This window comes from Lontra canadensis, unplaced genomic scaffold (assembly GCF_010015895.1).
Source record: "Lontra canadensis isolate GAN:19392208 unplaced genomic scaffold, GSC_riverotter_1.0 scaffold4, whole genome shotgun sequence".
NCBI classification, from domain to species: Eukaryota; Metazoa; Chordata; class Mammalia; order Carnivora; family Mustelidae; genus Lontra; species Lontra canadensis.
In genome coordinates, this window is record NW_022630998.1 from 804679 (window position 1) to 816764 (window position 12086).

Genomic DNA, 12086 nt, shown 5'->3' on the forward strand with positions numbered 1-12086 from the left:
CCTCCAGAGCACACCCATACATTGAGAGCTTACATAGATTTTCAGCAAGGCAAAATTAAAGTACACACTGCTATTAGTAGAATACAACAAATATTGTTATTAATATTCACAGTAATGCATTTAATTATATATTATGTGATAATAATGTTATAATAATGTGATTAATATTAGTAGAATCCAAAAATTAGTAGAATGCAACAAATAGGCTTCACTTGGACCATCTGTCAGATCTTCATGGATCCACACATTTCTGCCTTTTAAGTTCAAATAGGTGAGCCATGTCAGACAAAAAGGTATATGCCAAGCCATCAGCAGGCTTTGGGGAAAGGAAGGTATAGAAAGCATTTTAAAAGCTCAGTCAGGGGCCAGCTGGGTGGTTCAGTCCATTAAGCCTCTGCCTTCAGCTCAGGTCATGATCCCAGGGTCCTGGGATGGAGCCCTATCTCGGGCTCCGTGCTCAGAGGGGAGTCTGCTTCTCTCTTTTCCCTGCCCCTGCTCTCTCCCTGTCTCTCTCGCGCACGCGCACTCTAATAAATAAAATCTTTTTAAAAAATTAAAAATAAAAGCTAATCAGCAATCACTAGTGAGAGGACTTTATGATGATATAGACCTGTGTTACATTACCCACTGAGACTTTTTTTTTAAGACTTTATTTTTAATCTCTGCACACAACATGGGGCTCCAATCCCAAGGTCAAGAGTCTTATGCTCCACCGACAGAGCCAGCCAGGCACACCTAACCACTGAGACTTCTAACAAGTTGTTTCAACCAATCTGGAAATTGTTGTTGGTCTTCTGCCATCAGAAGCCATTACTATTTTATTTTATTTACTTTTTAAACTTTAAGACTCACCATTTTTTAATTTTAATTTTAATTTTTAAATTTTATTATTATTATTTTTTTTAAGTAATCTCTGCTCCCAGTGTGAGGCTTAAACTGATGACACTGAGATCAAGAGTTGTGCCCTCTTCTGACTGAGCCAGCCGGGAGCCTCCATTATTATTCTAACAATAAAATACAGGAGCACTTCTCCTTAGTCCTTTCCAGTCCTACTGCAGGTAACACTTCCTCGTGGGGTTATTAGAAAGCTTAGTACTGAAACACGCTTGTAACAGTATCTGCTATAGTAACTGCTGCATTCTACTGTTTTTGTAAAGATGGAATATTCTAATGCTTCTATAAAGCTTTCAAGAAAAATGTGCAGGCAACAGGCCAATCAGGGGATTAAAAAAAAAAAAATCTTTTTTTAAGATACACTCCGAGCAGTAGAAAAGAGGAAGGGGCGGGGGGGGGGGGTTCTGGTCATAGAGCACAGCTCTCTGCTGAGGCAGGGATTTGAGTGGCAGATCCTGGAGTTGCAAGTGTGTGGGCAAGGAGGATGGGTCTTCAGACGAGGCTAAGGTAAGAAGGCTCTGCGGGTCCGCATCAGGCAAGTCCTTAAAGCAAAGGACGGGATTCCTCCTCTTCTCCAGGACTTAGGGGCTCAGCGTCAACTTTCGAGTTGACCAAGTTGCAATGTCCCCTGGCTCAAGAGCAAACTGAGAAGCAGCTGTGCGCCTGCAGCCCCAAAGCTCACTGGCCCACAAGTCACCTCCAAGTTTCTGTTCTGCTCTAAGCTCTGACCTAAGGAAGAAAATGAAGAGTTTACAAAGATAACCTGATCAAGTTTCCCAAAAGACGAAAATCCTAATCTCGGGAAGAGAAGGCGCTCCATGCTTTTCAGCTCCCCGCCGTCCTGCAAATCGCTCAGGCTAGCGTCTGGCGAAATGCAAACGCAGCGCCCGCCGGCGCCCGAAGGCCATGGAGCGCCCGGGTGCGGCCGGGCCCCAGGCGCCTGGCGCTCAGGCGCGCACACCCCTTTTCTGCAGACTCACAGGTTTTCAGGCCCCGCCTCCTCCGGGCCCAGCTCCACTCCGCCACCCTGTGGGCCCCGACCCAGGGGTCCGCAGCCACGCGCCCTCCGCCGCCGCGCCCCCGGCACCCGCCCCGAGCCCCCCGGGAGCGCGGCGCGCGGCGGGGGCGGCGGCGGCGCCTCCGGTCCGCGCGGCGCAGCGTCTGGGTCCTGGGGGCGCAGGGCAGGGAGGCGGGGCGCTCGGCCGGGGGCGGAGCTGCGGCCGCGAGCCCGCCCCCCGCTCGCCCTCCGCCGGCCGGCTGGAGCGGCCATGGAGGTCTACATCCCGTCCTTTCGCTACGAGGAGAGCGACCTGGAGCGGGGATACACGGTAGGCGCGAGCAGCGGCCGGACAGGGCCCCCGAGGCGGGACCGCGGCTGCTGAGCGCGGAGGTGTCCCCGGTCGCCGCCGGCCCTGCGCGGGTGTCCCCTGGCTGCCCTCCCTTCCGCGGGGCCTGAGGCTGGGCTGCGCCCCGGCGCGGTTGTCAGGGAGACGCCCCCACCCCCCCATCTGCCCCTCGCCAGAGCTCGGCTGCCGCGGGCGCCGGGGGCTCCTCCGGTTCGCTCCCTTCCCCCTCCCGGCCCCGCTCCCGGCCTCGGGGCAGCAGCGGCGGGACTCAAGCCCCGGCTCGCGACGCTCGCCGTTCTCCCCGCCCGCCGCCCGCCCTCTGCAGCCCGGGGTGGGCTGCGTCCGCGTCTGGCCCAGCTGCCCCCGCTGTCCAGGCAGGAGTGGCCGCGCCGCGCATTGATGTTGGCTTCCAAGTTCCGTGGGATTCATTCAGATGGAAAACATGCTAATCCAAAAAAAAAAAAAACAAAAAACAAAAAACAAAAAAACAAAACAAACAAACAAAAAAAACCCACATCATTTGCAGCCCTTTATTAGCCAGAGTGAACACATGCGTTGCTTTGAGATGGCTTCCAAAGTTGTTTGTGTTTTTTTTTTTTTTTCCTAGTTCTGGTGGGCCATGAAAGGGCATAATCAGCTACTTACTGCGCACCTGTTCCATACCTAAGCGGGATCCCTGAGAACTGAGAAACAGGGCCTCTGATCTCCAGAGTGGAAGAGAGGGTCGGGAGGGTGAAGACCAGGGCCTGGGACCTTTGCATGAGTTAGCAAGTAAACCGTAGGTGGTTGGTTTCCTAGTGAACTTAGACACCTTCATCTAGACGGTTATTGCCAGAGGGAGAAGTGCCTCACCCGGGCTCGACCTCGGAAGACTCTGTTTCCAGTTGTTAAAGACCAGGTAGGCGGAGAAGATTGCAGAAGGCAGTCTGAAAGGACTGATGGAATATTCATTTCGAACTCACTCACTTGCTAAACAGCAGTTCTGTTAATTGGGCAGAGTATTTTAACCTTTCTTTTCCCTAACTATTCGTGGGTTTTGGTGACAGCCTGTTTGGAACCTTCCGTGTTTTCATAGGGAGAATTAAATCTCCCTATTTTTTAGAATTAAGAGTGGTGATTGAAAAAAAAAAAATCCAGGGAGTATGTGGATTTTTAGGACTAAGTAGACCTCTGGGTTCAAGTGTTCAAGTGTCCCAAGAGAAGTACTGAATACCTTCCTTTGGGATGGAGACTGAGGCGGTGGGGGGGGGGGGGGGGGGGGCGGGCAGCTGAGCTCTGTTTGGCCATTATTTATGTAAGTTTTATATAAATAACTCTTCCCGATGAATTAATAGTTGGTTAAATATTCTGCATCTTCCTTAAAAAGAGGGAGAATTGAACTTAAATTTGAACCTGTGCGAGGCCTTTTCCTTAGAGCCTTGAAACCTTGCTTGTCTTTCATTAGTCCAGGTGTGTCAGCCCCACCCCTCCCCACCCCCATCAGCATCAGCAGCCTAGGAGGGCCTGATGTCTTTGGGGCATTCTTTAGGATCTGAAGATTACAGCCTGCTTGTTTAGTCTTTTGATGTGTTTAGATGAAGGTGGTCTCAGTCCAAACTAAAAGTTACTTACCTCCACAAATAAGGACTTTGAAGTAGACCAGAATTAAGGCTTTTGGGCCATTACTGGTTATTCTTTTCTTACAGGATCTGTGTTTTCCCACACTATTTTCCAGTATCTTTTGATTACTCGTATTACGACCAGGCGTGTGCTGGCTTGTGACTTAAATTGATTTGGAAGGAGCCCTTTTCTTGGCAACCGTGGCAGTCTGGAGATTGCTTATATGATGAAAGTTTGTGTGCTTTGTAAAAGCTTACTTTTTAAAAAAATCCTAATTCATTTAGATTGATAACCATATTGTCGAGATACCTCTGCAAGTGATTTTTTTCCTATGTGAGTCAATGAAGCAGCTGTTGGATACCTTGTTCCCTTTGAGCAGCTGTTTTATAATTGCACAGCAGAAGACTATACTTTTGGGGATCATTTTCTTTCGGGGATCATTACTATAGTTTGTTATAATTGCACAGCAGTTATTCATTTAGTAAATATTAACTAAGTGCCTGCTTGGTGTCTGTATTCTAGGTCCTAGGAATTTAGCGGTGAATAACATTTCGTCTTTTTAAAAAACCCTTAGAATTTACAAATATAATCTCAGTTTTCTGATCAAGAAACTGGTGAAATAATGTATACTTCAGAGTAAAAAGCATCTTTTTTCTAAGGTGATTATGTGTATTTAAGAATATGTAAGGAATATTGCATTAGAGCAAATTCAGTGATTGGAGGCTTATAGTAAAGAAGTGTGGTTCTTCCTTGCTTCTAGTCCCATGCCCTCAAAGCATAAAACATGGGTTGCATTCTTAGAGACTTTTCTGTATGCCATGAAAACATATGGGTTTCTTTCTTAGAATAAATTGTAAGATTTAACTATAACTGTCATCCCGCAACATGAATATCTTTCTGTACCGATATGGATAGGTCTGTCTCCTAGCTACTAGCAAGGGGATCTTCCTCATAAGGAACATGCCATCGTTTGTTTCCCCAGATCTTGTTGCTGGCCACTAACACTTCTAATTTTTAGCAACTGTGTCAGAGATGTTGAAATGAGACATCCCTATACATGGCTTTTTTTTTTTTTTTTTTGAATGCCTACGGCTAGGATTTTTGTAGAGCCTTAACTAGAATTGGTACTTCTGCGCCTTTTAAAGTTTTCATGGGTAATGCTCAGTTGTTACTCAAGAAGTTTATACAAAGTTATGCCCAATGTATAAGGTAATTTACCTTTAAAGAGTGAATTTTTGCCTTTTTAACACTTAAACATTGACTGTGGGCTTGTGGGATGTCAGGTGTGGAATTGATAGGTAAACGGATGTTGCTTCTGTCCTTAGAATTCTCAGCCAGCAGGGGCAAGGTAGGGACAGGCTAGGGTGCCCTGGTGTTATCTGGCAATCTTGAGGAGGAAGAGGGCTTTTCTGCACTGCCTTGAGGTCATGTGTGGTGTGGGGTTGGGGGTTGCTTAGGAATGCTGACTTTTGAAATCTGGCTAGGTTTTTGCTGGCACTGTGAATTCTAGAAGGAGGAAGCGTAACACAAAATCTCATCTCGGGGGAAAGGCATTTTAAACTCCCAGATTCATCAGAACTAAAAAAAGAAAGAAAGAAAGGTGATGGGGGAACCCTTCTAAATCATCTTAATTTATAAAGAATCAGGAAAGGATCTGCTACCGAAATTCACATGAACTCAGATGTACTTCATGGGAAGGTTATTCTCTACCTGCCCTCTGTCCCCATAGCTTAGATGTTTACTGTCTGTTTCCCAGCTAGGCTCTAAACTCCTTGAGACTGGCACAGTGTTGGTTTCTACTGCTGTACTCCAGTGCAAGGGTCTATCCCATAGTAAGAATTCAGCACTTGTGTGATGAATAAATAATGAATGCATGAGTCTTCTAATAGGAGAAGGAAACCCAAAGAGCAGTGATTATGAAGCATGAAGCAGCTCGGTGGGTAGAAAGGGGTCTGGGTGCAGACTGGAGTTTCCAGTAGCAGAAGGATTGTGCAGACATTTGACAGAGGGAGGTGGAGAGGGATCAGCTCGCCAGCCTGAAGAGCTGGAAAGGAGTACGGACTTCAGCCACAGACATTGGGTTTGAGGAAGGAAGAAACATGATGAGCTTTGCATTTAGAAAGATGACCCTGGAGTTTTAATCATTTAAGGGATGGTAGCAGAAGGAGAGAGAAGGTGTGAGCTGGAACTAAGGCATCTGTGAAAGGAAGATGACAAGAATCTCTAGGATCTGGTGACCAGACGTGAGGCAGGAATGTGATTCCCTGGGTGCGAGCGCCGTTGGCCTACTCAGAGCTGAAGCGAGGGGGAGATTTCATGTGGGGACCTGTTGTGTTTTTCATGATTGGTGAGGCTGTTTGATTTTGAAGCTCAGGATAGAGGTCTGGGGAAGGAATATGGCTCTAGAGGGTCCTTCCGCACAAAGGATGAGAAAAGTGTAGCAGTTAATGCTATTCCCAGGAGGAGAGTGTAGAGTGAAGAAAGATGATGGACTTAAGGTAAAATCCCACAATTTGCCTGAGCAAAGAATTCTCAGCACTGCGTGCTGAGGGAGAGGAGAGAAGGACAAAGGATGAAGGACGGGCAGGGGTGAAAAGTGGGAAGACAGAATGGTAGATGCTTTACAGGAAGGAAAGGGCTGGATGTAGCTGAGTGGTCTTGTAAGGTGACGATGGAGAACAGTCCGTTGGATGTGAGAGTAAGCAGGTCTGGGGTATGAATATAGGCTAGTATTTTCAATTTTCAGATACGTTTTTGGGAAATAACAAAAATAGAATTACTACCTAGGTTGCAACAGAAAAGTTTGAATGTATTAGATTTCACTATTTTATAGCTGTAAAAATCAAGGCATTGAATTAGATGGTTTTTCAAGTTCATTTTAACTGTCTGTGACTCTGTTATGGTTATACAAATATGTCTTTTTCTTGTATTCTGGTCTCTTTGATTTACTTGATGTATCATGCTTTTCACTATGTAAGGCAGCTTCATATTTACATGATCATAATGCTGAGACATATGCAGGAATCATTGCTTTAATATTTTATGGATTAAAATACAAAAATAGAAGAATACAAGGAACCATTTACCAATTCCTCATCTTCAGTCTTTTAAATTATTACTTCATTTATCACCCCTTATTCTTCCACTTTTTAGGAATATTTTGGGGCACCTGGGTGGCTCAGTGGGTAAAAGCCTCTGCCTTCAGCTCAGACCATGATCCCAGAGTCCTGGGATCAAGCCCCACAGCGTCCTGCTCTCTGCTCAGTGGGGAGCCTGCTTCCCTTCCTCTCTCTCTCCCCTGCCTCTTTCTCCCTTTCTCTTCCCTGCCTCTCTGCCTACTTGTGATCTCTGCCTGTCAAATAAATAAAATCGTTAGAAAAAAAAAATTCTGGAATATTTTGAAACAAACCCAGGACATAATTTCACCTGTAACTGTTTCACTTTGAATACCTGACAGGTACAGACTTTTAAAAAATATATAACTAAAATGTCAGTCTTGTCACAAAACTAGCCATGCCTTCAGACCATCCCAATTCTCACTTGTTTTTGTTGTTCTTAGCATGACCACAATGTCGACATTTCCTTGGAATTAACAGTGATCTGCAGGAAGTATTTTTACTGCCATTTTGTACTTGTGAGAATGAGAGGTTGAGTAAGGGCACTTCTCTACCCGTGAGTAGCCCTCCTCTGTGCTTTCATCCTCAGAGTGCTGCCATCTGGAGCAAGTTGCAATGAAAAACTTTGTGTGTATGTGTGCTACAGCTAGCAGAGGAAGAGAGGGCATTTCTTCAAAGTACTGGCCCTGTTTTTCCCCAAAAGCTCTGAACAAATCCATGCGGTTTCTATCTTGTTGTCCCCCATGGGTTTTTCAACCAATCCTGTTGCCAGGGGAATTCTCTGTCCTGATTGGCTGAGGCTGGGCTGTCTGAACCAATCACCGTGGCAAGGACACATTAATTAGATGGAGTTAAAATAATGGGCCTTTCTGGAGCCGGGAGTGAGGTCAGCCTCTTCCTGCCACCTAACCCTGCAGGCACGACAGTGAGACCACAGTGTCCGCCAAGATGTCTTCAAGTCACCCATTATAAGCATCTATGATGAAGGAGGCCTTTGTGTGACAAGGACATAGCTGCCCCAGGGCTCACTCACGGTAAACTGACAGCATAAGCAAACATTAAATGTGTGTCGCATAATGAAATCAAGCACGTGTAGGGTATGTTCCTTATCCTTAAGGACAGGAAATACAAGTGTGGAAATATATATATTTTTTTTAATTTTTATTTATTTATTTGAAGAAAAGACAGAGTGAGAGAACATGAGAAGGGAGGTCAGAGGGAGAAGCAGACTCCCCATGGAGCTGGGAGCCCGATGTGGGACTTGATCCCGGGACTCCGGGATCATGACCTGAGCTGAAGGCAGTCGCTTAACCAGCTGAGCCACCCAGGAGCCCCACAAGTGTGGAAATATTCTTAAAATCCTTTTAATTCATTTATTTAAGAGAGAGGGGGTGAGAAAATGCATGCGTGGGGGCTGTGGCCCCGTGCAAGTAGGGGGAGGGGCAGAGGGAGAGAATCTCAAGCCGACTCCCCACTGAGCTCAGAGCCCCACCAGGGGCTCCCTCTCAGGCTTGATGAGATTAGGACCTGAGCCAAAACCAGGAGTCCCAGGTTTAGCCCACCCAGCCACCCAGGCTCCCGAAGTGTGAAAATATTCTTGAACATTAGCCAATAGAATGCTACCTTCACTTAAGAATCAAAATAGGTACAAGGGAATTGAATTTTGCAAGTTCCTCGCTTAGAAATTTAGAGACTGAAGTAAGTTTGTTTTCACTGAGCAAGAAATACATTGTAATCTTTTTTTTAGTAGTTTGCACTTTGCAATTTATGTTTTTTAAAATAAACTTTTAATCGTGCAATAATTTTAGATTTGCAGAAAAGTTACAAAGTTAGTAACTGAGAATTCCTGTATACCCCCCAGCCAGTTTCCCTTGTTGTTTTAACATCATATATTACCATGGTAATGTCAAAACAAGGAAACTAGCATTGGTGCATTACTGTTGACTAAGCTCCAGACTTTATTTGGATTCCACTAATGTCCAATCCAGGATATTGTGTTGCATTTAGTTTTGTCTGTCCTGATGTGAAACTAAGTTAATAGGCCAAATTACAGCACAGTGTCTCAAAAATGAGGCAGGAATGGCATTAGAATTAAAGCCATACAGATCAAATCAGATTTTGTCTATTTTAGATACTTTATGTGTAACTTTTGCCATTTGACAAGAGCCCCTTAGACTGTTCTACCCATTTATGACAGAGGCTGGCACAGTCTAAGAGCAGAAGCTAAGGCTATAGATTCATGCTGTCTGCATTCAAATTTTGCCTCCAACATTTAGCTTGAAGTCTGACTTTGGACAAGCCACTAAATCTCCTATGTTTTTTTTTTCCCCTCTCAACTGTGAAAAGGGAGAATACTAGTACCTACCTTGTAGACTGGTTGGGGCATTAAATGACATAATTCTTGCAAAGTGCTAGGAAAGAGGTTTGTGATTTTTTTTTTAAGATTTTATTTATTTATTTGACAGAGACACAGCAAGAGAGGGGAAACATGCTGGGGAGAGTGGGAGAGGGAGAAGCAGGCTTCTTGCTGAGCAGGGAGCCCAATGTGGGGTTCTATCCCAGGACCCTGAGATCATGACCTGAGCTGATGGCAGACACTTAACGACTGAGCCACCCAGGTGCCCAGTGATTTATTTTTATTGTTTTGAATAAGGATTGCCTTCAAGTTCTTTTTTTTTTTTTTAAGCTTTTTTTTTTTTTTTAGATTATTTATTTATTTATTTGACCGACAGATCACAAGTAGACAGAGAGGCAGGCAGAGAGAGAGAGAGAGAGAGGAGGAAGTAGGCTCCCCACTGAGCAGAGATCCTAATGTGGGGCTTGATTCTAGGACCCTGAGATCATGACCGGAGCACGAAGGCAGAGGCTTTAACCCACTGAGCCACCCAGGTGCCCCCTTTTTTAAGCTTTTTAAGTCAGTAGTGTAAACAAAAGTCCAGGAGAAATATTCATGCTATATAAAATAAATTCTTTGCAAATACTTTGAAGTATTTCAGAAGTAATTCACATGGAATCAACTGGTACTCTTATAACAACTTTCATTCAGTTCAGGTTTAGTTTTGTAGCGTTATTTACTACTTGCATGTGTTTTCTTTTTCCTTCAGGATGCTGAAGGCTATTATATTTACGTAAGTGAGTGGTATATATTACAGAGAGCACTGAGACACCTGCTTCTCACCTCCTGCCATCTCTTCCATCCCCCAGCATCCCTCCAAAACACAGGGGCCATCAGGCTCATACCTTGCATTCTTACGATGGCTTTCCAGATGTACGTTCAGATTTTTTAAAATAATTTTTGAATAGATTTTATTTATTTGAGAGAGAGAGCATGAGTGGGATGGAGGGGCAAGGGGGGAGGGAGAAGCAGACTCCCCATCAAGCCAGGATCCCAACATGGGGCTCCATCCCAGGACCCTGAGATCTTGACCCAAGCTGAAGGCAGAGGCTTCACCAATTGAGTCGCCCAGGTGCCCCCACATACTCAGATTTTTAATGGAATTTTCTGTTATTTTGCTTCATATGTGTCTTTTCTGTTTCAATTTTCTGTTTTCTTGCTCCCCTTCCCTTTTGAAAGTACGTGTTTTGTTACGAAAAATGTCAACATATGGAGAAGTGGAGAGACTGACCCCTTTACTCAGCTTTTAAAATGATGAGCTCTTGGGGCACCTGGGTGGCTCAGTCACTTGAGCATCCGACTCCTGATTTTGGCTCAGGTCACAGGTCTCAGTGGAGACCGACTGAGCCACCCAGGCATCCCTCCCTATGTCATTGTTAATACCTTTTTCAGTTCCTTACCTTGTATAAAGGTAGAGACTTGATCATTTTCAGATTTGATTTGCGGTGCTAGAGACCATTGAAGAACACTGCCTAGATTTTTTTCGTTCCTTAGTGGTTGCTAAGTATTGATAGTTTAATTTTATCATTCTTTCTTCATTTATTGGCTTGGATACACGTATACAAAGCAACTTGGCCTTGTAAATTAGTTACTGTGAGATTTTTAATAGGAAAAGCAGAAGGGCCTGATTCTTTCTTTGGTTATTTACTTTTCAAAACAATGAGTTGGCTATCTCCAAAGATAAAGATTATCACAGAGGCTCTTTTAAAAAAAAATCAGTATTGGGGCGCATGGGTGGCTCAGTGGGTTAAGCCTCTGTCTTTGGCTCAGGTCATGGTCTCAGGGTCCTGGGATTGAGTGCTGCATCGGGCTCTCTGCTCGGTGGGGAGTCTTCTTCCCTTCTCTCTCTGCCTGCTTGTGATCTCTCTCTCTGTCGAATAAATAAATTAAAATCTTTTTTAAAAAATCAGTATTGTTAGGGATCTGTGGATATTAGCATATTTGATGTAGTTGGGTCTCTTGCATTTATTATTCTTAGATACTTTCTGTCCTTCTTCATCTATTTTCATATTTGGCGTTTTCAAGTTGGGTGCTGTGTCCTTGACATAGCCTTAGTGGTTTTGGTAACTCCTTGCTTCCTGGCATAACAAGGTACATCTTTTACCTTTCCCACCCCAGATCTGGAATTAGGTTTTTTTCTAAAGATCCCTGGTTGCTTTTAGTGGGAAATGAGAGAGACTATGATCTACAGACAAGGTACTTGGGAAGGTTTTGAGATCTTTTCCATTCTCACAGTGGAGGGATGTTTCTCTTCAGACCAAATACACGGTTATGTTGAGGACAGCAGGAATTTTTGTCTTGGTCTTTTATCTTCAGCTGTGTCTTTCTCCTGCCTTCAAAATCTCAGTACTTTAGATGCTGAGATTGATGGAACATTGTATGATTAGCGGTTTACTTTATCTCCCATCATACCCATCAGTGTGTCTCCATTATAATACCAGTACTACTGTCAACAACACGATTACTGAATACAGATTAAAACTTTTTTAAAAAAGTTCTTTTGTTCTTTGACCCATCCCTCTAGAAGTGGCTAATCAAATGACTTTCAAAATCACCTGGTTTGGTTCTTCCCTGCTTATAACTCCAATGAGCTACCCAGTGTCATTTTCTTTTGTGTACTTAGGGATTTTTCTAGAAGTTGATTTTGTTTTATATTGTGTAAAGTATATACTGCGTTAGGTTTATTTGCTGAAATCTAGCTGCTTTTTATATTCCCTTCATTCTGTTTTCTTCCCT

The 12086-nt window shown here is 44.3% G+C and overlaps 1 protein-coding gene across 3 annotated transcripts in view; it reads left to right on the plus strand.

Moving 5' to 3' along the window:
• Window positions 1–2119: 2119 nt before the first annotated feature.
• Window positions 2120–12086, plus strand: part of SNX24 (sorting nexin 24) — a 156008-nt gene continuing 146041 nt past the window's right edge. For all 3 annotated transcript variants that reach the window (XM_032844337.1, XM_032844343.1, XM_032844350.1), the window contains exon 1: window positions 2120–2222. In XM_032844337.1, coding sequence (XP_032700228.1) covers window positions 2163–2222 — 60 coding nt within the window. In that variant the 5' untranslated portion in view covers window positions 2120–2162. The remainder of the gene's footprint in view (window positions 2223–12086) is intronic.